The 27,644-nt window shown below is 36.1% G+C and overlaps 1 protein-coding gene across 4 annotated transcripts in view; it reads right to left on the minus strand.

The window, feature by feature from the left end:
• Positions 1–11,286: 11,286 nt before the first annotated feature.
• The window catches only part of NUP35 (nucleoporin 35), a 40,399-nt gene continuing 24,041 nt past the window's right edge, over positions 11,287–27,644 (minus strand). For all 4 annotated transcript variants that reach the window (XM_004768931.3, XM_045066445.1, XM_004768930.3 and 1 more), the window contains 5 exons: positions 19,161–19,302; positions 16,116–16,185; positions 14,652–14,780; positions 13,438–13,602; positions 11,287–11,942 (listed from right to left, as the gene is read on the minus strand). In XM_004768931.3, coding sequence (XP_004768988.1) covers positions 11,865–11,942; positions 13,438–13,602; positions 14,652–14,780; positions 16,116–16,185; positions 19,161–19,302 — 584 coding nt within the window. In that variant the 3' untranslated portion in view covers positions 11,287–11,864. The remainder of the gene's footprint in view (positions 11,943–13,437; positions 13,603–14,651; positions 14,781–16,115; positions 16,186–19,160; positions 19,303–27,644) is intronic.

The following is a 27,644-nucleotide window of genomic DNA, read 5'->3' on the forward strand; positions in this document are numbered from 1 at the left end:
ATTCATTAAACTTCTGGGCTGTTTCTGCTTGAGACAACAAAATGGAATGCTGTAGAAAATATATCGAAATGTTAAGAGACATTGAAAACAGAAGTTTAAAGACAATCTTAGTATCTTTTATCCTTCACTTAATTTTTAGTACTTTGTTTCTTTTTTTTTTTTTTTTAATTTATTTATTTGACAGACAGATCACAAGTGGGCAGAGAGGCAGGCAGAGACAGAGAGAGGGGGAAGCAGGCTCCCCGCTGAGCAGAGAGCCCGATCCAGGGCTCAATCCGGGACTCGATCCGGGGCTCCATCCGGGGCTCGATCTGGGGCTCAATCCCAGAACCCTGGGATCATGACCCGAGCTGAAGGCAGAGGCTTTAACCCACTGAGCCACCCAGGCGCCCCTTTAGTACTGGATTTCCTGGGGCGGGGGGATATATATTAATGCTGAAAGTAGGAAAGTATAAAAGCCTTTTCAAACTACCAAAGTTATGTCACGGATATAAATTACTGGGCTTTCAACAACCAAAAGTGAAAGGTAATTACCCTTAGTGAGAGACTGATTGTAAAAACCACTTATGTTGTGAAGAAACCACAGAAATCTACATAATTAGTAAAAAGGGCACAAACTGTATCATGATACTTCTGTACTAAAAAGTATCCAATCCCTTCCTGTTTCACTCAGAGTGTTTAGATTTTTATTACTGCTAAATCAAATTATCACAAATTTAGTGGCTTAAACAAGGCAAAATGTATTATCTTACAGTTCCCACAGGTCTGAAGTCTGGAGGCTGGGAGGAGTCTCTGCTTAGAATCTCATGAGGCAAAATCAAGAAGTCAACAAGCATGTGCTTCCTTTTGGAGGCTCTTGGAGAGAATTTCCTTGCTCATTGAGGTTGCTGCCAGAATTGAGTTTCTTGCAAGGCTGGAGGACTGATGTCTCCATTTCCCAACTGGCTGTCAGCTGAGGACTCTATCAATTCAAGGGACTCTGGTTTAGGTGGAGGCAGGCCTCCTCTGAGTTTAAGGGCTAATACGATTAGATAGGGCCCACCTGAATAATCAGAGATAATCTTCCCACCTTTAACTCATACCCTTTTGATGTTTGCTTGTTTTGTTTTAAATTGAGGTACAATTAATATACAGGTTTCACGTATACAACATGATTCAATATTTGAATGTATTATGAAATGATCACCACAGTCACAAATTTTTTTTTAATTCTATTTATTCATTTAATGGAGAGAGAGCACACTCTCAAGTGTGCACAAGCAGGCAAAACGGCAGGCAGAGGGAGAGGCAGGATCCCCGCCAAGCAAGGAGCCTGATGTGGGACTCGATCCCAGGACCCTGGGGATCATGACCTGAGCTGAAGGCAGCCAGTTAACCAACTATGCCACCCAGATACACACACCCCCAATTTTTTTCTTTTTAAATACTTGTTTAGAGAGAGAAAGAGCAGATTCGAGCAAGAGGAGGGTCAGAGAGAGAGGGAGAGACTCTAAGCAGACTCCGCACTGAGTGTAGAGCCCCTCGTGGGGCTCCATCCCATGACAGTGAGATCTTGACCTGAGCTGAAATCAAGAGTCTGATGTTCAACCAATTTAGCCACCAAGGCACCCCTGAATTTTTTTCTTCTGATGAGAACTTTTAAGACCTACTCTCAGCAACTTTCAAATATATATTATTAACTATAGGCACCATGTTGTACATTATATCCCATGACTTACAACTGGAAGTTTGTACCTTTTGACCCCCCTCACCCATTTTGCCACCCCACCCACACCTCTCCCTTCTGACAACCACCAATGTCTTCTCTGTTATCTATGAGCATGGTTTTGTTGTTGTTCTTCTCCTGTTGGTATTTGTTTGCTTAGATTCTATGTATAAAATGATATCATACGGTATTTGTCTTTCTCTGTGTGACTTCTTTCACTCAGCATAATGCCCTCAAGGCTATCCATGTATTTGCAAATGACAAGATTTCATTCTACGATGGCAGAGTGATACTCTATCATGTATATATACTACATTTTCTTGATCCATTCATCCACTGGTGGACATTTACGTTGTTTCCGAATCTTGTTTTTGTAAATTATGCTGCAATGAACATGGGAGTGCATATATCTCTTTGAGTTAGTGTTTGTGTTTCCTTTGGGTAAATACCCAGAAGTAGAATTACTGGATCATGAGATAGTTCTATTTTTAATTTTTTTAAGGGAATTCATTCTATCTTCCATGGTGGCTGCATCCATTCATGTTCCCATCAATAGTACGTTAGAGTTCCCTTTTCTCCATGTCCTCACCAACACTTGTTATTTCTTGTGTTTTTGATAATAGTTATTATTCTAACAGGTGTGAGGTGATATCTTATTGTGGTTTTGATTTGCATTTTTCTGATGATTAGTGATGGTAAGCATCCTTTCATGTACCTGTTGTCAAGGGCCATATCTTTAATCATTACCTGCATAGTTACTCTTACCACATAACATATTCACATGTTCTGGGGATTGGGACACAGACACCTTTTGGGGTCATTATTCTGACTACTACAAAAAATAAGTCAAAATCTTTTTTAAGGTCTAGAAGATCCAGTGCAATCTGAGCTCTCATTACCTTTCATCTATTTCCCTAATACTCTCCCCCCTTGGTCACTCAACTCTAGCTTCCTCTATGCTTTTAACACACTAGGCAAAACTCCTGCCTTCTTGCTCTTCCCTCTGCCTGGAATGTTCTTCCCTAAGTTCCACGCTAACAACCTCATCCCCTTCAAATCTGCTCCAATCTCACCTTATCAACGAGGTCTCCTCTCCCATGAGTTCTGTCTAACACTCCAGTATTTCTGACCATTTTTTCCCCATAGCACCTATTACCCTTTTACTTACTCTATGACTTATTTACTATGATTATTTCGTTCTTTCTTTCTGCTGGGATGTTAGTTCTGCTGCCTTTATTCCTCCAGTATAAGCCAAGGCTCTAGAACATATTAAGAGCTCAACTATTATTTGACTTGGTTGTTGAAAAGTTTTCCAAATATTGATTGGTAGGATTACAGGTACTACATACTTTTGGCAGGTCATATAAACTGTAGTACAGCTGCTAGAAATACTGAGTTAAATTTCCTTGATACTAATTCTTCTTTTTTTTTAAGATTTTACTTATTTATTTATTTGACAGACAGAGATCATAGGTAGGCAGAGAGGCAGGCAGAGAGAGAGAGAGAAGGAAGCAGGCTCCCCGCTAAGCAGAGAGCCCGATATGGGGCTCGATACCCTGAGACCATGACCTGAGCCAAAGGCAGAGGCTTTAACCCACTGAGTCACCCAGGCACCCCTAATTTTTCCTTTTTAAATCAATGAAATAACTTGGCGTCTATTTCAGTTCAATATTCCTTTTATTTTGGCTCAAAAGAAACTTTGAAAAATGATCTATTGGGGCGCCTGGGTGGCTCAGTGGGTTAAGCTGCTGCCTTCAGCTCAGGTCATGATCTCAGAGTGTTGGGATCGAGCCCCTGTGTCAGGTTCTCTGCTCAGCAGGAAGCCTGCTTCCTCCTCTCTCTCTCTGACTGCCTCTCTGCCTGCTTGTGATCTCTGTCAAATAAATAATCTTTAATGATCTATTTATACATGCTCATTCCCTCCAAAAATATTTTTGATCTTCATGATAAAAGTAAATATGTGCAGTAAGACTAACACCAAGGCTCAAAAAAAAGTCATAAAGGAACGAAGATGTAAAGAAGTTGTCAATATTCCCAAAAGCTTAAATTTAGCAATTGCTTTTCATTGAATCTTCCAGCTTTTTCTCTAAAAAATTTCACCTTGGACACTTCTGACAGTCACCACAAGATGGAGGTACATCTGTAGTTTGAGTTAAATGTTTCTGAAGTACTTGGAATACAAACATTATTTTCAACAAGAGAAAATCTATTTAAATTCCACTTCAAAAACTGTTTGAGTAAGAATTAGCAGTTACTTATAAGAAACAACCAGAAAGTTGTTCCACAGATTCATCAAGAAATAACGTGGTAATTTGTGACCCGAAGGCTCTAAAGAAACCTATTTCACTGACCCATCTTAGAAAAAAAGTCCCAAGTCCTTCTCCAGTGTCCATGTCTGACTCCAGCACATAATACTGAGATTTCTCCCAGTTTGCAGAAACGTGGAGACTTTTTTTTGCCAAGAATTCCCCTATGCTAATGCCCAGATAAGGGCTAGCCAGCACAAACATAATATATGAAGAACTCAGAAAACATTGATGTTTAAATATTCACATTAACAATTGTGTGCAGTGATTTGAGATACTTTGTTCATTGTAAATTTTTAGTAACTTTGTATGTCCAAAAATAATTCACTCATTTGGTTTTATATTGTTTTTAATACTTTCTTTTCAAATATTCTTTTACATGGTAGTTGATTCTAGAGCTGCGGTTGTAACCCAGGAGATTGATTAAAAACTTCTCCAGTGCATCTTAAATTTAAATGACTTAAAAACAAATAACCTAAATATAAAAGAAAATAAACTGTAATTCAACATTGCATTCTATAGAATCTGGGTTTCTGTCCTATTCCTATCAGTATATATTTATGCAATCTTAGGTGAGACTTTTCTAAAGATTTATTTGAGAGTGCCAGTGCACACACACTAGAGAGGGAGCGGCAGAAAGGGAGAGACAATCTCCAGCGGACTCCCTGCTGAGTGCTGAGCCCTACCACAACCACTTGGGACTATTCCCTTGACCATGAGATCAGGACCTGGGCTGAAACCGAGTTTGGTGAGCCACCCGGGTGCCCCTTAGGTGAGATATTTATGTGTTCTGTGTTCTCACCTTCTGTTTCAGTTGCTGTAAGACCTATCTCCCTAAAATTTAGTTAAACAACCATTTCATATCTCACAATCTCGTGAATCAGGAATTCAAGCAAGGCTTGGCTAGATAAATCTTCTGCTCCATGGGATGTGAATGGGCTCTCAGTGACATGACCTGGCAGTTGGGCAGTTGGGCATATTTGATGCCTTGGGCAACTGGAAGGTTGGACTTATCTGGGTCCCTCTCCACTCCACTGGTCTTCTCCATCTCTGTCCTGCAGGGTAAGGTGTCTTCTTATGGCGGTAAATGAGGACTTCAAGAGACCAAGGTAGAAGCTGATGGTCGTCTTATAGGCTAGTTGGCTATAGTTGTGGAACTATAGACTAGTTGTGAAACTGGCATAACATCACTTTCCCTGTACAATATTGGTTTTTTTATATTGAAAACAAAACACAAAACCTACACAGGAGAGGAGAAATAGATCCTGCCTCTCAGCGGGGAGGAATGTCAAAAATTTAAAGGCATCTTTAATCCAACACATAATTTTAAGATTTTATTTATTTGACAGACAAAGATCACAAGTAGGCAGAGAGGCAGGCAGAGAGAGGGGGGAAGCAGGCTCCCTGCTGGGCAGAGCGCCCGATGTGGGGCTGGATCCCAAGACTCTGGGATCATGACCTGAGCCGAAGGCAGAGGCTTTAACCCACTGAGCCATCCAGGCACCCCCACCACATAACTTTTTTAAAAAAAAATGAGGCTAATTAGCAAGCATAGTAACTTATCTTGCTAACTACTTCATGATGGTTAATGTTTAATGGGTTCTTAGTACACGCCAGGCACTGTTCTAAACGACTTACTTGTATTTATTCATTTAATCCTAACAACCCTATGAAGAAGACACTATCACTATTACCATTTTACTGATGATGAAGCTGAGGCACAAAAATGTTATTTGTCCAAGATCATGTAGCTAGTAGACACGATTAAGTTTTACTCCAAAATCCATGCTTCTAATCATTGTAGGATGCAAATTCTAAAATTCCAGTAACTTTAACCACTAGTTTTTAATTAACCAATTGTACTATTGTAATCTGAACTGTACATATTATCAGAACGTTTACTAAAATTAATGTAAGGACCTTGAGTCAAGAAAATAAGTATATAAATTGAAAATTATGTCAAATAGATTATTTTTACTTCAAAGCATGACCGACTTAAATTCTAAGTTAAAATAATATTGATTCAAGTTATTTACTAACATGAGGTAATTTCAGAAACCGAATCTCTGAGTTACAGCACCCACGCTTACAATCTCTGAAGAATTTTAACTTCTATCAGCTTCCTACATCATGTAGAAATCCCAACTCTTTTAAAGCCTACCCTGGATCTCCAAAAAATATAATTACAGTAGTATTTAATTTTGTGGGTAAGGAGAGAAGTTGAAATGGGGCATATGGAAACTGCAGGTAAAATTGTATTTCTTCATGCATGGTAGTTACATGTTTACCACCTTAAAATTTATTAAGCTGTATTTTAATTTTCTGTATTTATATCTTATTTGGCAATTACAATGCTTTTTAAAAAGGGAAAGGAAACCAAGAGGTTTCATACAATTTAAAAAGATCAATTTAAATTGATCTTTTTTACATACAATTTAAAAAGATCAAAAGATGATAAGCAGAACTGATGTCAGCAGCCCTACATCCCCGTTTCTAGATGTGAGTCAATTCTTAGGCCCATATGAAATGGGAGACAAGTTGCAACTGAGGAAGGAATTGTCAATGCCATAGCAAGTATATACACTAGCAATTCTCCCAAATCTTCCACATTTTTCAAAGTGCACCGATGGGAAATATCCAGATATTTTAAGGACTAGTAGATACAAGGTTATAGATAATGCTGATGAGCCCAAATGCTCTCAGGGTTCCTGTTAGAATGGGGCCATAAAATGACACTGATGAACCCACAAATAAATGGAACCCTGGCCCATATCAGTGGGCAAATAATATATAGTCAGAGAACTCAATCATTCAAATATTGTGCATTGACGGCATCTTGTTCATTAAACCTGCAAGAAGTAAGTGCAAATACTCAGACACCCTGGAAAGGCAAATAAATATATGCCAGAGGGTGGAAGGTAAAGCACAAAAATTCAGTTTTACCACATTGGTGCAGGTATGAAGTTCTACCACTGAGACATGCCAAGACAGCTCTTTCTAAAGGATGAATTATTGTACCTTCCTTCTCCCACCACTAAAAGACAAAAAAGAGCACCTGGACTGAGACAACACAAAATAGATGGGGAAAATGCTTCAAACTATTCCTTAGGTGACTTGAATATTTTAGTGGGGCCCAGTGAGATTAGGCACCACAAGTGACTTTGTAACTAAGCATCAATTACATAGTGAACCAACCAGGTGACCAGAGCAGCCCATCGTAAGATCAGTATCAGATTCACCAGCCACCAGCCTAGCCAACATGACAGCAGTTCATGGGACACTCAGGAAGGGGGCCAAGCAGGACCACAGGCAGCCAAGTGTCATGAAAAGGTGGCCCAGAAACCCACATCACTTACCTCCAAGATATTAACACCTCTCCTCAATTCACAATCTACAACTTAGAGTTCACTACCATCAGTTAACAGGAAAGGAAAAATACAGGTTTTATTCACAGATGGATCAGACACCTATATGCCAAACACTGACTGCTGCCATGTTAGACACAGAGTAGACACGAAAGACAATAATGGAAAGTCCACCCAGTGGGTTGAACTTCAAGCAATGAACCTAGTCAGCAGACTGGTGGCGATGTCATGTCATATTTAATGTTGACTTTGCGTCAACATCCTCCTAGTTATTTAGTTCATCTGAGGACATTCTCTGGTTCATTTCCCCGGAAGTGCTCAAGGAAAACACATCTCCTGAATTCCTGCAAATTGATGTCTGAGAAGTAATCTTTATACTTCAAAATCAGTTTTGTTAGAAATAAAATATTTTGTTCACAGTTTTTTCCAACAAGTATCTTAAATGTATTATTTTCTCCTGGTGTAGTGGTGCTTCTAAGCCACTTGCTGTTTTTATCTAGATAGCCAATTCCAAAGTTTTACATAAGAGAACACTGGCAGGTAGGCAGGGTGTTCTTTAAATAAATATGTAGCCCCGAGTATTTTTTTTTTTTTTGAGGAAAGTATTCCTCATATAATTTATTCTGTATATATGTTCTTTTTTTAATCTCTAAAATTTGTCACTTTCCCATGAATCCTTTTTATAAAACCATTCTACTTTTTGACATTCTATTTCCCATATTATCTGCTGTTTGCCTGCTTTTGTGTTTATCCTAGTTTAGTCTTCACCTCCAAATTATTTTTCCTTTTATTTCTAGTACTTTCCCAAGTTTTGAAATTCTAATTTTTGGTATTCTTTCATATTTTGTATCACTTTCAAAACATCTTAGAAGCCATTTTTAAATATTTTAATATTCAAATTAATTTTAAGTATTTTAAATAAGTCATAGTTCTGACCTATTATGGGCATGCTGGTATTCAGTGTCTTTAGGATGCTTTGTTCCTTACAAACCATTTTTTATAACAACTTTACATCACTATAGTTTCATGTTACTTTTTTTTTTTAAACAGAAAATCTTTTTTTTTAAGATTCTTTTTAGTTACTTATTTGACAGAGAGAGACACAGTGAGAGAGGGAACACAAGCAGGGGGAGTGGGAGAGGGAGAAGCAGGCTTCCCGCTGAGCAGGGAGCTCAATGCGGGGCTCGATCCCAGGACCCTCGGATCATGACCTGAGCCAAAGGCAGATGCTCAACGACTGAGCCACCCAAGTGCCCCCATGTTACCTATTTTTGTATGAAATCAGCTTTTCTGAATGTTGAGGAAGAGGCCTGGTTCAGGGTAACTTTTCTAGCTTTCTCAGTATCCACTTCTGTTGTGTTTTGTAGTACTGAAAAATATGGCAGTTTGCTTTCTGATATTTTCTTGGCCCTTTTCTGTTTGTTTTGGTTTTGTTGTTTTTATCATTTTTTAAAATTGAGATCTAATGGACATATAACTTGATACATTTATATCTTCTCTAGCTCTTTTTAAGTAAACGATGAAATGGACACAAAGACAAGTAATACAATATTGGGCTTACACAAAATCAATATAGCAAACAAGTACTTTGAGTCAGAAAGCAAACTTCATGCTCCATGAAGGTCTACAGAAATAAAATGCCCTCTCAAAACAAAACAACAAACTATAATCTTTTTACAAAAATGCGTAAAACACAAATACAAGTGCAAGAGTTTAATGGGCTTTAGCACCCAGTTCCACCTTGAAAAACTGGGTTCTGTATGTAAGATATAAAATATAATCCTATTTTAAGTTGGAAAAGAAAGACTTCAATGTTACATATCAGAAGAAAAATACTCTATAAATATAACAGTAAATGGATTTTTACCATGCCAGTATATCTCTTAGTATCACACTTCACCTCACAGAACTATACAAATCTTCAATGGTAGTTTCTTGTGATTTTATTTAAAAAGCACATCAATACCTTCCCATACAATGTGCTATTTTATTCTTTGTAAAGATGTATTAAAGTTAAAGAAAGATGCGTATTACTCTTAGATACCTGTACTATGATCAAATATTATTTCAACTAAAAACCTCCTTTTCACTCAAGAGCCAGCTTGATGAGGTTCTACTGGCCAAGCGTGATAATTTGAATAAAAGAATAATGACTACAAGTGATAAAAAGAGTGAATTAAAAAAAAAAAAAAAAAAGGCTGTGTGTAGTGACACTAAAGGGAAAAACATTTAACTCACTGGACACCAACTAGAGTTACCAGTACCAAAAATTACTCTGAAAAATGGTAAGAGGAAAAGATGAAATATTTATCCTGCCATTCTGGTATGAATACATTCCATGTAACCAAACAGCCCTAATGGTTGGAGCAAGGTTTTTAGATATAAAAGAATTCCATCTAATAATACAACAGAACAATAATACAACAGAAGTAATAGATTTGAAAAATCTTCCTTTTGCAAACCTTAATGAAATAAATGACTCAGGCAAATACCATTAATGCATATTTTCAAAAACATAATGCAAAAAAGTTATGGGGACTTTTCCAACAAAGGTGTCAGGCTTTTGCCTATGTACCCAATGGCCAATTTGAGCCTTAGTAAAAAGTGAGACAACCAGAATTAAATACCTCTGATTAAATATAAGGAGCACCATTCCATTATTATCATACTATCAAGTATTATTACTCAAAAGAAAGAAAAAAGAAAAGACAAAGAAGAGAAATCAGAATCTAATTAATCCTCTCTAGATCCAACTTTTAGGATATGGGATAAATGACAGAACAAGTTAAACACAATAGCAATCGACCAAATTGAGTCTATGAAACTCTATAGGCAACTTCCACAGTTCCTTCAAGAAGTCATGGTGTGGGGGCACCTGGGTGGCTCAGTAGGTTAAAGCCTCTGCATTCGGCTTGGGTCATGATCCCAGGGTCCTGGGATCAAGCCCTGCATCGGGCTCTCTGGTCCATGGAGAGCCTGCTTCCTCCTCTCTCTCTGCCTACTTGTGATTTCTGTCTGTCAAATAAGTAAATAAAATCTTTAAAAAAAAAAAAAAAAAAAGAAGTAGTAGTCATGGTGTGAAAAGAGCAAGAACTAATTTAGATTTCAAGATACTTTAAAAACAAAACCACCAGGAATGCCTGGGTAACTCAGTTGGTTGAGCATCTGACTTGACTTGATTTCAGCTCAGGTCATGATCTCAGGGTCCTGGGACTGAGCCCCCCATCAGGATCCCCACTCAGCAGGGAGTTAGCTTGTCTTCCTCTCCTTCAGCTTCTCCCTCTGCTCTGTCTCTCTCAAATAAATAAACCTTAAACACACACACGCACACACACAAAACAAATATACCATATACGTCTACTCTTGACATTGATTTGAACCAACCAACCATAAATACATTTTGGAGATAACTGTGATTTTTTTTTTAAGATTTTATTTATTTGAGAGAGAGAGCGCGGGACACAAACTGGTAAAGGGGCAAAGGGACAAGTGGACTCCCTGCTGGGTGGCCCAATGCAGGGCTCAATCCCAGGACCCTGAGATAATGACCTGACCTGAAGTCAAAAGTTAACCGACTGAACCACCTAGGTGCCCTGATAACTGGGAAATTTTTAAATGGACTAGACATTAGATACTAAGAAACTATTACTAATTCTGTTAGGTATGGTACTGATACTATAGTTTTAAGTGGGATCGTTCTTTTTTGATATCTCCTCAAGTATTTAGATTAAAATGACATTGTATCTGAGACAGGCTTTAAACAAAAGGGGGAGAGAAGAAACAAATGCCAAAATATTAATGGTTACATCACTATTAAAGCTAGATTACAAGTATGTGGAGACTCATAACATATTTCCTCTATTTCAGCAAACACTTCAAATTTTTTTAAATAAATCACTTACAAAAAAGGTTCAATATGTATAATTGACAAAGTTTATTATCAAGAAACTTTAGTAAGTTTTTAAAAAGACTGTTTTGGTTTTAGAATACTGAAGGATGACAATCTACGACAGGACATACATAAACAAGGATAATTAAAATATTAAATACTATCTAAATTAAAAGACCATAATTCAAATTATTTATTATAATCTTTGTGTCTTGTCCGAAGGAGCTGTACCAGTTACCCTTCATGAAATTCACCCCACCAACTCATGAAGACTACAAGGCTTCACCACAAATTCAATTAGATAATTTACGATAATCAATGCTGAGTTTTTGTGCTTAAGCATGCACTGTCACAGAAAGCACAAAATCCTGCTTACAGGGATTTTTTTGTTTCTTTAAAACGTATCTCAAGCATCTTTTAAAGTGCGAGCTACAAATATGCTGTATCCTTAAAGAAAAAGGCTTCTAAAGAAAGTACGAGATAGCTACCCAGTACTGCCTTGAGTGGTTATACAACTAACCAAAGGGAAGCCAGCAGTACTCTGCTGTTTTAGTGCAGCAGCCTCCTCCACGGTAGGTGAGCTCTTAGCTTGTACTATGCTACCAGCCGAACATGTACTCCATTGCTTTGGATACCAGACTTTCATCTTTTTTTGGCGTTTGTCTGTCAGAAATAACCTATCAAAAAAACACACATAATTGTTAAATTTTCCTCAGTATCATAGTCAATTCTAGATTAATAGCTAATTTAAAAGAGCCAAACAGTTAAATGCATTTGTAGTACTGAAATGTATATTTAAAGACTAATATATGGATTTAGTTAGAACATCCTTATGCTTTAAAGGACTAAATCTTATTCCTTTGGCAAGATAAATTACATCTACTCCTTGTATCAGAAAACTGAATAAACAACATTAAAGCTACAAGAGATTTTTTTTTTTTTTAAGTAGGCTACACTCCCAGCATAGAGCCCAACATAAGGCTTGAACTCATGACCCTGAGATCAAGACCTGAGTTGAGATCGAAAGTCGGATGCTTAACTGACTGAGCCATCCAGACACCCCCAGGAAATAAGGATTTTAAAATACTGGTTTAGGCGCACTTAGGCTGGCTCAGTGGGCAGAACATGTGATTCTTAATCTCAGGGGTTGTAAGTTTAAGCCCAACACTGGGTATGGAGTCTACTTAAAAAAAAAAAAATTAATTAAAAATAAAATACTGTTGAGGACGCCTGGGTGGCTCAGTCATTAAGTGGCTGCCTTCGGCTCACGTCATGATCCCAGGGACCTGGGATTGAGCCTTGCATTGGACTCCCTGCTCGGAAGGAAGTGGCTTCTCCCTCTCCTGCTCCACCTGCTTGTATTCCCACTCTGCCACTCTGCTTCTCTCTCTCTCTCTCTCTCTGTCAAATAAATAAATAAATAATCTTAAAAAAAAAAAATGCTGTTGAAAAGAAAAAACTTAAGGAAAAAAAACAGTTCTAAGTCTCTAAATTTCAAGGGAAATCAAAAGACTAAATTTGCCACTGCTTGTCATTTTAAGCATGAAGTGTTTTACTTGCTGTTTCAGGACCAATGTCTGTGGTTAGGCAAGTTCAGAACCCGGTTAATTTGGTAGGGGACAATAACAACATACTGAATGAGAGTCATACTTTCATCATTCTTCAATGAATGCAATGAACTTTTCCTTTAAACTTTTTGAAATGAGAAATTTTGAAACGGGAGCTGGTCAGTGGTTTCTCTGATAACCACAGCTACTCCAACCTGAGGTTCTTCTTTTGTGATACCATTAGATTTAGTTTTCAGTTTAAAAGGGTCTTAAAGATTTCCTCATGCCAGAGATGTTCACAAGAGAAACTTTTAACGTATGCAAATACAACTTAGAGAAAACTAAAACTCTCAAAATGCTTTAAATAATGGCGAAGTAACTTTTTACAAAATTTAATGTAAGTTTTCAACTGGCCAAAATTCTAATTTTTAAAATAGGAAATTTAAGAATGCAAAGTTTATAGGTATTTCTTCAAGGCAATCACTTCAGTAAGAAATATTAAATGGCATACAAATCAATCCAATGAGAAGGTTAAACATGCTAGGCACTTCACCCTTTAAGGTATATTGTTTAATAAATAAATATATAAATGAAGTATATCTTTTTTATTCAATTGTTAAAATACCTGATAGTCACTAGTAGAAGCTTTGTATGCTGTAGCAAGAGGTCTCATGGTAGAAATCCTAGGAGTACTTCCAGGTTGGGTTGGTGTACCTAAGGTTTTGATTGGTGGTGTAAAGGCTAGAGATGGAGATGATAAAGCACACCTGTCATTGTTTTCCATAACACTCTGGAGAAATAAAGATAAAGAACTTCTCTGTTTATAAATGTAGTATGTTATCACTATTACATCCTAATTAAAAAGAAAACTTTATTAAAAAGAGCATAAATTCTTTGATGTAATTAATCTTTCAATTTTAGCCTTGATAAAACAGTATGTGCTTCTTAGCTAGTATTTGAGATACAATACTCAGCCAAAGTTCACTTCAATGACCTCAAACATGATTAGGACAACTAGACACTCACAGGAGTAAAAATCTTCTAAAAAATACTATGAGAAAAAAAAAATACACAAGGAAGAAAATCTTGAGGAAATCCTGGGGTGGGTGGAGGACTAAAGTCCAGTGTTACTTAGTAGCCAGGAATCCCAGATTCTCCTCTAGCCTCTACAAACACCTGTTACAGCATAATATAGTAATTACATAACTACATGGCCACCACAGATTGTAAGAACATGAGCCATGCCCGCTTTTGTGCATTAATGTGTGTATACAAACACCAAGCACAATGCCTGGTACATAGTAGAGAAGTTTATGTGTAATTATTTAAGAATGATCATGATTTTATAAGCCACAAAGGAAAGCATAAATTGTGCTAAGTATTACTTTATAGGTATATAAATACATGTTTTAAAATATTTTAAAATAAAAATGACTAATAAAAAGCTTCAGCCATTTAATAATTAATTTTGTTAACCATTCCTGTAAAATCTTTTGTTATGAAACAGCAGCCCTTAAAGAATTTAAAGACTCTGATGTTGCTTTGCACAGGAGAATGAGACCTAAAATCTAGGTCTCACCTTTAGCCACTCTGTAAGTTACTTAGGAACCCTTGGCCTCTTTATCTGTAAAATGAGGGGGTTGGTGAGGATTATCTCTAAATCCTAAAATCTTGTGACTACATCTTTGGCTTCACATGAAAACAGTACTATAACATCATCACATTTCGCAAGAAAAAGGGGCACAGTGAAGCAAAGAGGCATAACCGTCAATGTCAGTGCCTAGACTCGTGCTCCTCATAGAGATTAAGTTTATATTCCTTACATCAGTAATAACTTACTTTATCTATACATGGCTTTACACCAATCATAATGGACTCTCCAAAAATCCTCCCATCTTTGCTTAAGGCTTTCCGGGCCTGCAGTTTAGATTGATAACGAATATGCATCCAATTTCCTGTGTTAGACATCTGCAAAGAATGAAGTTGCCTCTTAAAACAAAAAATATATAAAACCTAAAAAACGAATCCTATTAAAAGATACAAATATATGAAAATATAGGGGCACCTGGGTAGCTCATCAGTTAAGCATCTGCCTTTGGTTGGGTGATGATCCCAGGCTCCTGGGATCTAGCCCCACTTTGGGCTCCCTGCTCAGCAGGGAGTCTGCTTCTCCCTCTCACTCTCCCTCTGTAATCTCCCTCTCTCTGTGAATAAATAAAATCTTTTTAAAAAAAAAAGATGTCCCATAATAAGCTGTATGCTAAGATTCAACAAAAACCCTATTAATTTTTTTTAAGATTTTGAGAGTGAGTGAAAAAGAGAGAGCATGAGCTGGATGGAGGAGCAGGGGTAGAGAGAGAAGCAGACTCCCTGCTGAGCAGGGAGCCTGACACAGAGCTTGATCCCAGGACCCCAGAATCATGACCCAAGCCTAAGGCAAATGCTTAACAAAATAAGCCACCCAGGCACCCGCCCCCACCAATTAAACAATTTCAGTAATTTCTACCTAGCTCCCAATTCTCTACTATAAAGAATATGTGGCAAATATTGGGGCACCCGGGACCCTCAGTTAGTTCTGCATCCAACTCTTGGTTTTTGCCTCTGGTCATGACCTTAGGGTCCTAGAATGAAGTCCCATGTGGGCCTCGATAGAATCTTAAAAAAAAAGAAAAGGGGTATGTTGCACATATCTCCAAAAGTAAGGTTAATTCTCAAAAGATAACTGTTGCTTACAAATAGGGCTTATTAACACTCACTATCAAGTTTTTAAAAATTGTATTCATCAATCTTATTTTCTGTAGGAATTGAAATAAGTCAATCCCTGGTAACAGAAGAAAGATTTGTTATTTATAACTTGTTATACACAAGATAAAGCAAGCTAGATTCTTTTTCAAAAAAGTTCTCTAGAAGCTAAAAAAGCCCTAAGAACTCTGTAAATCAGGAACTTCTCTCTTTTCTTTTATCTCCAATAAAACAAGCTCATACTGGAAGAAAGTAATGTAATATTTGGCATAATTTTTGTTAAGAAACTGTGAACTATTAAAAAAAAAAACAGCGGGGGGAGGGGGGTAGAGCCTGAAATTCTCACTCTCCTGCTTATCTTCTCTCTTTATCCCTTTTTATCAACTACTATGCAACTTCTAGCCTTCTAGACTTCAACACATGTATTCAATGAAAACTTAAAAAAAAAGAAAAAAAAGAGAAAGTTTGGAAAAAGCAGACAATATTCAGCAGCAGTTTCCCTCAATTCACAGCTTATATTTCTTCAGACTAAATCTTGAACTGAAAAGAAGTAAGCCTTACCACATGTTTTAAGATATTCCCATACTGTGCAAACTGTAATAATATATAGGAAGCAGATGCTTGAGGAAACCTGAAAAAGAATTGTCCAAAGAGTCAACTTCCATAATAAATACAAATGGAAATTACCATACTTATAAGTTGTTTCAAGGTAAGTTCCCCTAACAGACTAGAATATTAATAGGAAATCCCTGATCACTGTTTCCCCTCTACAGTTAAATCTGTTATTGCTTATCACCCAAAAGCAAGTATGTTAAAATTAGTTTTGATTCAGCCCTTCTCCATCCTCAGATTCCATCTATGAAATCTCTAAAATTCCATTCCCACTGCCATTACCACCCCACACAGAAAAGAACTATAATGTTGCAGTTCTTATATATTTTACAAGGGTGTGTGAGCATGTGTGTGTGTGAAACACTGAGGTATACTACAGTTATTAAAAGAAAAAGAATTTTAAATTATATAATTATATACTGAGCACCAACTAAGAATTCAGAAATTTAGTTCTGAAACAAAAATGAAAGTCAGTACCAGTATCAATGGTACAGAAACATTTAAAAGGATGGTTGCCAAGGTTTTAATAGCCAAAAATCTGAGAAAACTGTGATTTTTATTTTCTTCTTTATAAAGTTTTATATGGTTTAAATATTTTATCAGACATTACTTTTATAGTCCAAACAATAAAGCTATTTTAAATTGAAAACCTGGAGTTTCCTTAACCAGTTGCTTTAGTTATTGAGACCTTGGATAAGAACCCAAGGAAAACAAATCTGAGTCACAAAAATAGATGAGAAATTCCACATTTTATAATGTATGTGAGTAAAATACTGCATTCAGGACTGAAATTTTATTTTATGTTATATATGTTTGGATATAAGATTTCTTTCCTCAAAGAAAAGCAACAAATAAGGCTAAGTGCCTACAAAGCAGAGCTAAGAAAATAAAAATGAAAGAAAAATAATGGTTGCAAGTGAGGGAGGTACTTGAAAAATAAAATGTAATTCTAGGGCGCCTGGGTGGCTCAGTGGGTTAAGCCGCTGCCTTCGGCTCAGGTCATGATCTCAGGGTCCTGGGATCGAGTCCCGCATCGGGCTCTCTGCTCAGCAGGGAGCCTGCTTCCCTCTCTCTCTGCCTGCCTCTCCATCTACTTGTGATTTCTCTCTGTCAAATAAATAAATAAAATCTTTTAAAAAAAAAAATGTAATTCTAAGACTCTAGGACCACTTTGAATGGAAATATTCCAATAACCTACAAAAACACCACCTAAAACAATGAATGATATTTCATGATAACTCTGAGTCAACAGGAAAAAAGTTAAATTATCAAAGAAAGAACATACATATTTTAGATGTACTACCCTATAAATGATCAAAATATTTTATCCCTTAGAAGAAAACGTTTTAGTTATTGCAATCCAACTCATATAGAGGTTTACTAAAACATAAAACAAACAGAAGATTCATAGGCAGGAAAGTGTTTATCTTAAAAATTAAAAAAAAAAAAAAAAAAAAAGACTAGCAGAAGAGCTTCAAGTAATTTATCCAAATACTGAAGAATCTTAAAAGTGACACCATTACTATTGAGTCTCAAAAACTTGGGAGTGGACATTCAAGCTCAAAAACATAGCCACATCATGAGAGAATATGAGCTAAGCATGGGCTTTCTGGAGAATGAGACGATCCCAATTTTTTACATAACAGGATCAATAACACATAGAATCTCTCTGGAAGGTTACACAACAAACAGGTGGTAGATATTGCCTTAAAGGGGAGAAAAACTGTAGCTGGGTAAAAAAGTAGGAAAGAAAAGTTTTCATTGTAGATTCTTACACATTCCTTTGAATTTTTAAATTAAAAAAAAAAACTGAATATATAACACTAACATTTACTAAGCACTGTTCTTCAAGAAGCTCATGTGTTATTTTTCTACTTTTTAACCCCAAAACTAAATACAGTAAAACTCAATATCAGTATGACATTTCACACTTTCAGAAACAAACCTTACATAATATGTTATGAACAATAACAGCTTAAAAATCAAAGGACCTAAGGTTTTTTGCTGACACTTTACTAATAACTAGATGTAAACCTCTGAATAAATCACTTAATCTGAATAAATCACTTAATCAGTTTTCTCATCTATAGATGATGCAGTATGATCTCCAAATGCCTAAAAGTACTCTTTCTTAATCTAAAATCCTATACCTTTCCTCTCTAAAAAAAAAAAAAAAAAATTAAAATTAAAATTAAAATAATAGTAATAATACACATTCTGAATGCATCCAGGGCTGTCATGTACAACTTCTATTAATACTCAGTATCCTGTAACTATAAAGTACCAATCTTGTGACATAGTATGTACATATACAAATGAAATTCAATTTGATAATTCCAAACTGGTTAAGTCCAATATAAGCAGAGAAAGGAGCTTCCTAAGTCTAAAGAGGCAATCTTGTTCCATTACCCAGCAAATATGCTTAAACGAAAAGAGTAAGAGAAGTGGCAAACAAATAATTAAAAAGAACTATACACAAATACTGAACACTAGTTAATAATGTGCATGCCGGGGGCACCTGCGAGACTCAGTCAGTTAAGTGTCTGACTCCTGATTTCAGCTCAGGTCATGATCTCAGGGTTGTGAGATGGAGCCCCGAATCAGGCTCGGCAGTGAGAATGGAGCTCACTTAAGATACTCTCTCTCCCTCTCTCCCTCTGTCCCTCCCCCTTCCTCTCTAAAAAAAATAAATTAAAATTAAAATTAAAAAAATAATAGTAATAATACACACTCTGAAGTGTCAGGGTGATTATTTTCTAGTGAAGTATGCAACTGATTCTGAAATGTACCAACAAAAAGAGATGATTAATGAAAGATAAAATGAATTTAAGTAAAATATTAACAACTGTAGAAGTCAGGTGGTAAGTATATGAGCATTTGCTGTGCAATCCCCCCGCCCTTTTTTTTTTTTTGTATGTTTATTATAAATGCTGGAGACAGGTTTTTTTTTTTGGTTCTTTTGTTTTGGAAAGGTAAATGATACTGAAACCTTACCCAAACACAGTCACCCAAGTGTCATCGAGGTGATCTTCAGAAGTCAGAGAATCTCCTTGAGTATAAAAAGGATCCAACTGTGCAGGAGATAATGTTGTCTTTCGTGGTTGACCAATGTTTGCTGGACTAAACACACTTTGTCCTATATTAGTATATTTAGTAAGTTAGTTACCAATATAAACTTCTCAACTTATTTTAAATCAAAGCTCTCAGTTTTAAATGAAAAAAGTACATTAAAAACTGGCAATTGCATATATAGTTCAAAATATACAACTGTAACCATATGAAAATTTTATATTACCATACAATGTCAAAGCTCACTAATAATTGAGCCTAATTTATGATTTTACAGAAGTTTTATTATAAATTTGCTAATGTTTTAATTTCCAGTTAAGCCCACACAAGAAGGATCTCAAATCAACCTCAAGGACTTCTACTTGCATTCATCTTCCAAACCTACCACTTTCATCACAGCACCAGTTCCTTAAAAATATGCAATAACTTGTTACTTACAGAAAAATCCAAATGCCTTGGCCTCCAAAATATAATTTCAACCTATTTTTTCAATGTTCCCCTAAAAAGTATCTACCCTAGCTCCTGAAATGTAAATGCAGTTTTCTTTTATATTCAGGTCATTTCTATCTGAAATGTCTAGTTCTGTTCTTTGCTTGTCCTTCAATAATAGCTACCAATTAATGATTACTGCTACATGTCCAAAATGTCAAGCCAAATGCTTTACATGTTCATTTTATTTCAAAGGTATTGTCTCACTGAGACCACACATTTCTGAGAAGCAGAGATTATTCTTTCATCTTTGGAGTAGTAATGATTCACTCAAACAAAAAAAATTTTTTTCAGAAAAACCGGGTGGCTCAATCAGTTAAGCATCTGACTTTTGTTTTCAGCTCAGGTCATGATTTCAGTGTGGTGAGATCAAGCCCCATGATGGGCTCCATGGTGGTCACAGAGCCTGCTTGGAATTCTCTTTCCCTATTCCTCAGTCCCTCCCCATCCTAGCTCTTGCTCTCTTAACCCAAAAAAAAAAAAAAAGAAAAGAAGTGAACATGTTAGTCAATGCTCCCCCAGCCCAAAAAAAACCCCACCTATCTCTAACAGAACTTAAATTCTAGTGGAAGAGAGAAAAACAAATAAATAAAGTATGTTAGAAAACAGAAATAGAGCAGAGAAGGGAGACAGGAAGTATATATATTATCACGCATGGAAGAATTAAATGAAAAAAAGATTTCACTGAGATGCCATTAAACCAAACCCCGATAGAAATGGAGGATGAGAAACATGCCAGTACCTGAAGAAGTAAATGTTACTGGAGATAATATCATGTATAAAAGCCCTGAGAAAGGATATGACTGGTGTTTGATGAACAGTAAGAAAACCAGTACTTGCACAGTGAGGAGGGGCATCTGAGGTCAAAACAAGTGTATGAACACAGAGAGCTAACAAGTCAGATGATTGAAAAAAAAAAAACTTTGTAACCCACTATAAATAAAGCTTCTGAATTTCACCTCAAATGAGTTGGGAAGTCAATGGAAAATTGTGAACAGAAGTGATGTAACAGGAAAAAAATCTTGAAATAAATAAACAGCATTTTATTAAGAGTATTTATATCATTTTTCACATGTACAATTTTATTTGATTCTAACAATAAGATGGGTCCTATTATAACTCCACTTAACAATTTTAGGAAACAGGGGATGTTAAATAATGTCCAGGATGGCAGCTGGAATTCCAATCTAAGCCATCCAAATTTGAAGTATGAGCTCTTAGGACACAATCTAGTTAACACTTATTTATTATAGGAGCAGTTCTACAGAGTGCACTGGAGACCCAGAGCTCCCGATGACCCCTCTCATAAAACCAGCCAAGTCAAAATGTTTTTCATAGTCATTTAAGGTTTCATTTGCCTTTATATCCTCACTCTCTCACGAGTATATAGTGGACTAGTGGACCCTTCCCTAGAGGATACTTAATGCGATTCAATCAATGGAGACTAAATATACAGAAGCAGACAGGAGAATTCAGCTTTATCTCATTTTTTTTCAATTTAAGGAATTTTTTAAAATTTTATTTTGTTTTTTCAGTGTTCTAAGATTCATTGCTTATGTACCACACCCAGTGCTTCATGCGATATGTGCTCTCCTTAATACCCGCTACCAGGCTGACCCATCCCTCCACCTCCCTCCCTTCTAAAACCCTCAATTTATTTCTCAGAGTCCACAGTCTCCCATGCTTTGTCTCCCCCTCCAATTTCCCCCCAATTCACTTTTTCCTTTCCTTTTCCTAATGTCCTCCATGTTATTATTAGGTAATTCCACAATTATTAAGTAATTCCACAATTATTAAGTAATTCCACAATTAAGTGAAATTTTGAATTCAGCTATTTCTTAATCCAGACATTAAAATTTAAAAAGCACAAAGCAATGTCACTATTCTCATGAGAATCTTTTCTTTTTTTTTTTTTTTAAGATTTTATTTATTTATCAGAGAGAGAGAGGGGGAGAGAGCGAGCACAGGCAGACAGAATGGCAGGCAGAGGCAGAGGGAGAAGCATGCTCCCCGCTGAGCAAGGAGCCCGATGTGGGACTCGATCCCAGGACGCTGGGATCATGACCTGAGCCGAAGGCAGCTGCTCAACCAACTGAGCCACCCAGGTGTCCCATGAGAATCTTTTCTTATAGAAAGTTATTTTTACTTTAAAAAAAAGGTTATTTATGTTTATTGGAAACAAATTATTTTTAAATGAATAATACTATAAAACAGTTTTAATTTCTGATACGGTAAATATAAATAGCTATAATCCAAAAGCTCTGGGCTTCAATTTTTAAGAATGTATTAAGGACCCAAGGGGCACCTAAGTGGCTCAGTCAGTTGAGAATCTGACTCTTGATTTCAGCTCAGGTCAAGATGTCAGGGTGGTGAAATGAAGCCCTGAGTCAGGAGCTGGGCTCAACAAGGAATCTGCTTGAGGATTCTTTCTCTCCCTCTGCCCCACTCCCTACACGCTCTCTCTCTAAAGTAACAAATAAATCTTTTTCTTCTTTTTTTTTTTTTAAGAGTATTAAGGACCCTGAAACTAAAAAATCTAAGAACAACTACAGGGCGTTGTGCATGATTCACAATCCACGTTTAGTGATTTTTGGAGGCTCTCTGCTCAATACATTCTAGTATCTGCTGCCTAGTCATTTGTCCTGAATTCCCAATTGAGTTGAAAAATCAACCTAAATCATTTCAAAGTGTTTGTAGTCGAATGGAGCTCTGAAAGCACACTCTTGAAAAAACAAAAAAGGGGGGATATAAAGCTACTGTGTTAAGTTTTATAAAAGGCCATATACTATATTATCCTGATGGGATATTTACAATTCACGTAAAAAACTCTGAAGGATTACTGAATAAAGAAATATTTTTAACTTTATTCAATCCCAAATCTCCTATAATGACCACATTTTACCTTCATATTTTGGTAAATGCTGATCCTGGGTTGAGTATATCCTATATACCTTAAAAATGCTTGATTAATGAGAGGTAATAAAGTTATTCACATCCAAAGCTGAGATTTAAAAAGGGCAACTGAGTTTTCCTATTCATTGATTTCCTATTTATGAATACAGAATGATTTTCTCAGAAGCATACAAAAAGAATTTCTCTTATCAAACAAACATATTCAATGACAAGTCACAGTGACACACTGTTAATCCACAACAAAGTAGTATTGGAGAGTCAAGTTACTCTCCAGATACACCACTCAAAAGTTCAAACTAAATTTTTAAAAGCAAAAAAAACCTAAGCAACCCCTCAAATTTTATTTTGGTATATTATTATTTTATTTTATTTTTTAAATTTAAATTTATTTTTATGTGTGTGTGTTCCAAAATTCATTGCTTACGCACCTCACCCAGTGCTCCACGCAATACATGATCTCCTTAATACCTACCACCAGGCTCACCCAACCCCCACCTCCATCCCCTCCAAAACCCTCAGTTTGTTTCTCAGAGTCCACAATCTCTCATGGTTTGTCTTCCAATTTCCCCCAACTCACTTCTCCTCTCCATCTCCCAATGTCCTCTGTGTTATTATTTTATTTTAGATTCTCATGTTCCAACTGCTAGTGAATTACAGAAATACATAAAAGTATCTTTTATGTATGGGGGAGGAGGAGTATAACATCTTGCTTTTTTGAAAAGCAACAGGAGATTGCATTAGGAGCCAGGAAGAGGACTGGACTGGACGGCAGAAGGCTAGTGTTGCTAGCCCTGAACTAATCATTCACCTTGATAGCATTATGGGAAAATGAGAGGGAAGATAACAAATGGGTTTGTAGTTAGTTCACATGTAGTTCTATTACTGTCACAACTAGAACATGTAACTGAACCTCACTTCCCAAATATTACAACAAAAATAAAAACAATAACAATATCAATGATAATTGCTAACAAGTACTGAGCACTTATACTACATTCAAGGTGCTCGTACATGTTCTTTACATGTATTCATATTTAATACTAAAAGCAATTCTATGAGATATAACCTACCTTCTGCATTCTATATCTGAGGAACACAAACATATATATATATATATATATAAAACACCTATCCAACATAATTTAAATAACTGAAAGAGCATGTTTAAGAGGTTCAATAAATGTTAATTTCCATTTTATAAGGCCAGGCATTTTTCTCACACAAAAGCCAGATTAAGATCAGATGATCATCAGCAGATGCAAAAAAAACTACTGACAAAAATACATCCTCTCATGATAAAAATGCTGAACACCTGGGTATAGGAGGATAATTTTAAAAGACCATATTATGTCTAGTCCACATTTGACATCATACTCAATGGTGAAAGGTGGAAAATTTTTCCTCTAAAATCAGGAAGAAGGGTGCCCACCTGCCACTCCTTCTGACATATTACTGAAGTCCTATGCAGAGCAACCAAGCAAGAAAAAAATAAAATAAAATAAAATAAAATAAAAGGCATCCAAATTGGAAAGAAAGCTGCTAAACTGTTTTTGCACATAAAATGATCTCAAACATGGAAAAATCTTAAAGACTCCACCAAAAAACTTTTATAACTAATTAATGGATTCGATAAAGTTGTAGGATACAAAATCATTCAGAAATCAGCTGCATTTCTATAGCCTAACAACAAAATAACTAAAAAAGAAATAAATAAGACAATCCCCTTTTAAAAAACCATCAAGAACAATACAAAACACAGGAATAAAATCAACCAAGGAGGTGTAAGATTTTATACTGAAAACCACAAGACTTTGATAAAAGAAACTAAAGACAAACAAATGGAAAGATATCCCATGTTCACAGATAGGAAGAACTAATATTGTTAAAGTCCATACTTATCAAAGCCATCTATAAAATCATCAACAAGATGAAAAGGCAACATACAGAATGGAAGAAAATTTTTGTAAACCATGTATCTGATAGGGGTTACTCTCCAAAACATATAAGGAACTCATACAACTCAAACAGCACACAAAAAAAATAATAGTAATTTGTTAAAAAGAAAAAAAAATCAGCAGAGGAACTGAGTAACATTTTTCCAAAGAAGAGACATATAGCCAACAGGTACCAAAAATAGTGCTCAAAATCATTAATCATCAGGGAAATGGAAATCAAAACCACACTGAGATGTCACCTCACACCTTTTAGAAAGGCTATCATGAGAAAGCAGGTATTAAGTGCTGTCAAGGATTTGAAGAAAAGGAAATCCTTATACACTGCTGGTGGGAATATAAATTGGTACAGCCACTATGGAAAACTGTATGGAGGTGCCTCAAAAATTAAAAATAGCACTACCATATGATCCAGCAATCCCACTTCTGGGTACATCTCCAAAGTAAATGGAAATAAATCCCAAAATGGTTTCTGCACTCCCATGTTTCTTGCAGCATTACTCACAATAGCCAAGATACAGCAACAATCAAAGTGTCCTTCAGTGGATGAATGGATAAAGAAGGGGTGGTACATATATGCCACAGATGTTTTTCGGCCATGAGAAGAGGGAAATCCTGCCATCTGCAAAACAAGGATAGACCCCGAGGATGATGTGCATGATGTTAAGTGAAGAAAGTCAGACAAAGAAAAGACAAATACTGTATGATCTCACTTTTATGTGCAATGTAAAAAAGTCCTCACTTTATGTGGAATGTAAAAAGAAGCTCAGAGTAAGAGAGTAGTGGTTACTGTGGCCCGGGGGCTGCACAACATGAGCAGATGTTAGTCAAAGGGTACAAACTTCCAGTCACAGTATGAATAAGTTCTGAGGAGGTAAAGAACACCATGGTGATTATTGTTAATAATATCATATTATATACTTGAAAGCTTACACCGTAGTCATTCTGTAATATATGTAGGTCAGATAAATACACCATATATCTTAAACTTACACGTTTTATGTCAACTGTATCTCAAACTTGTAATAAAGATTTCCCTTAGTTATTATATCCGTAAGACTTAACTGTTACTCCAATACCAAACATAACAGTGGTAGATAAGAACTCACAAAAGTTAACTGTTTTAACAATAAAGAACTTCAATATAAAAGATGTACTTGGTACAACCATTCTTCTACATTAAAGTCACAACTATATTCAGAGTCAAATCTAAGACTTCCAGGAATGATGTCCAACTCTCTACTCCAGATGGTACCAAATCAAAACTATACCCTCAACAGGATCAAAAGTTAAAGATATCAATTAAGTAAAAACTATAATGCAATCACGTGATTCTAACTAAAAAGAAAAAAAAAATAAAGTCACCTAAAGATTCGAAAATTCTTCACTCTTTATTAGGCCATACAACTTGAATCCATATACTTCATTTGGACTCAAATTTAGAAAACCATAATTAATCTAATTTAACCTAGTAACGTAGCCTTTCATAAAAAAATAGATTTCAATCACCCTAGATCTAAAGGCATTATTAAAGCATCTACTTAATTCAGAACACTGTTTTAGGCAACACTAGAAAACAAGGAAAGATGCTCAAGACTAACTGCTTACGTTCAGTCATCAAGTAACCAGGTTAACAAAAAACAGCTCAGTAGCCAGAAAGCTTGAAAAATGAATACTCAAATATTTTTTATAAAAGCAATCAGCAAGTGAAGATATGTAATCATTATTAACTCTAGAGAAAACAAAAAGGTATACAAGAAGGAAATGGAATCTCAGCATATTACACTGGTCAGTCTTACAGATTTATCTAACCAAATTCATGTTTAAGAAACAAACTGCAATTTATTGAAAAAAATCAAACTACATACATTATATGATACATTTAACAATTATTCTTTTTCCTCATCAGCTCAGACGCACAACGTATTTTTTTTTTAAAGATTTTATTTATTTGACAGAGAGAGATCACAAGTAGGCAGAGAGGCAAGCAGAGAGACAGAGAGGAGGAAGCAGGCTCCCCGCCGAGCAGAGAGCCCGATGTGGGACTCGATCCCAGGACCCTGAGATCATGACCTGAGCCGAAGGCAGCGGCCTAACCCACTGAGCCACCTAGGTGCCCCTGCACAACGTATTTTTAAAATGAGGACAATTTAGGGGCGCCTGGGTGGCTCAGTGGGTTAAGCAGCTGCCTTCGGCTCAGGTCATGATCTCAGGGTCCTGGGATCGAGTCCCACATCGGGCTCTTTGCTCAGCAGGGAGCCTGCTTCCCTCTCTCTCTCTCTGCCTGCCTCTCTACCTACTTGTGATCTCTCTCTGTCAAATAAATAAGTAAAATCTTTAAAAAAATAAAATAAAATAAAATGAGGCCAATTTAAAATGGAACACACTACTTTGACAACTGTCTGCCTATCAACTAACTTAACTATCCCTTTAGGAAATAAGCAAAAGCACACGAAAGATACTCTTAAATAAATTTAGTTCCTACTACAAAGACATGCCTCTAACATATAAAAGATAATAAAAGGCATTTTAATATAAAATCTAAAGCCAATTCCAATTTTTTATGTTGTGTATTACCATTAAAAATGTTAAATTTAGTAATGCTACATCATGTAATAACCTTCAAGCAAGAAATTAAATGAAAGCTCAAAATGAGACAACCATTATGACCTTTAAAAATAAAACAAATCAAAATTAAGTCTCAAACGAATAAGCAATCCAATTTTTGCCCTGTCAACTACTCTGAAAAATGTAATTACTTATACATAATCTAAAACTATTTACATAACTTTAGCATAATTGCCCCCCACCTTGTTAATGTTTAATTGCGCCACTGATTTTACTTCCTTTCAATCAGACTTCTGGTACCCACATGCTAAGCTTTATAAGATGAAAATAAAGTGCACCTATCAAACCACATCAAATTGGGACTATAACGTGTCTCCCTTGGTAAATCACTATTCAAACACCCTCCATAAAGATCAAATTGAAGTAGAGGGCAAAAGACCTTATTAGCCTTTATGAAATGTCTTCAATTAAAGAATACATTCAATTA

Source organism: Mustela putorius, unplaced genomic scaffold (assembly GCF_011764305.1).
Source record: "Mustela putorius furo isolate JIRA1106 unplaced genomic scaffold, ASM1176430v1.1 tig00003867_pilon_pilon_pilon, whole genome shotgun sequence".
Classification (NCBI taxonomy): Eukaryota; Metazoa; Chordata; class Mammalia; order Carnivora; family Mustelidae; genus Mustela; species Mustela putorius.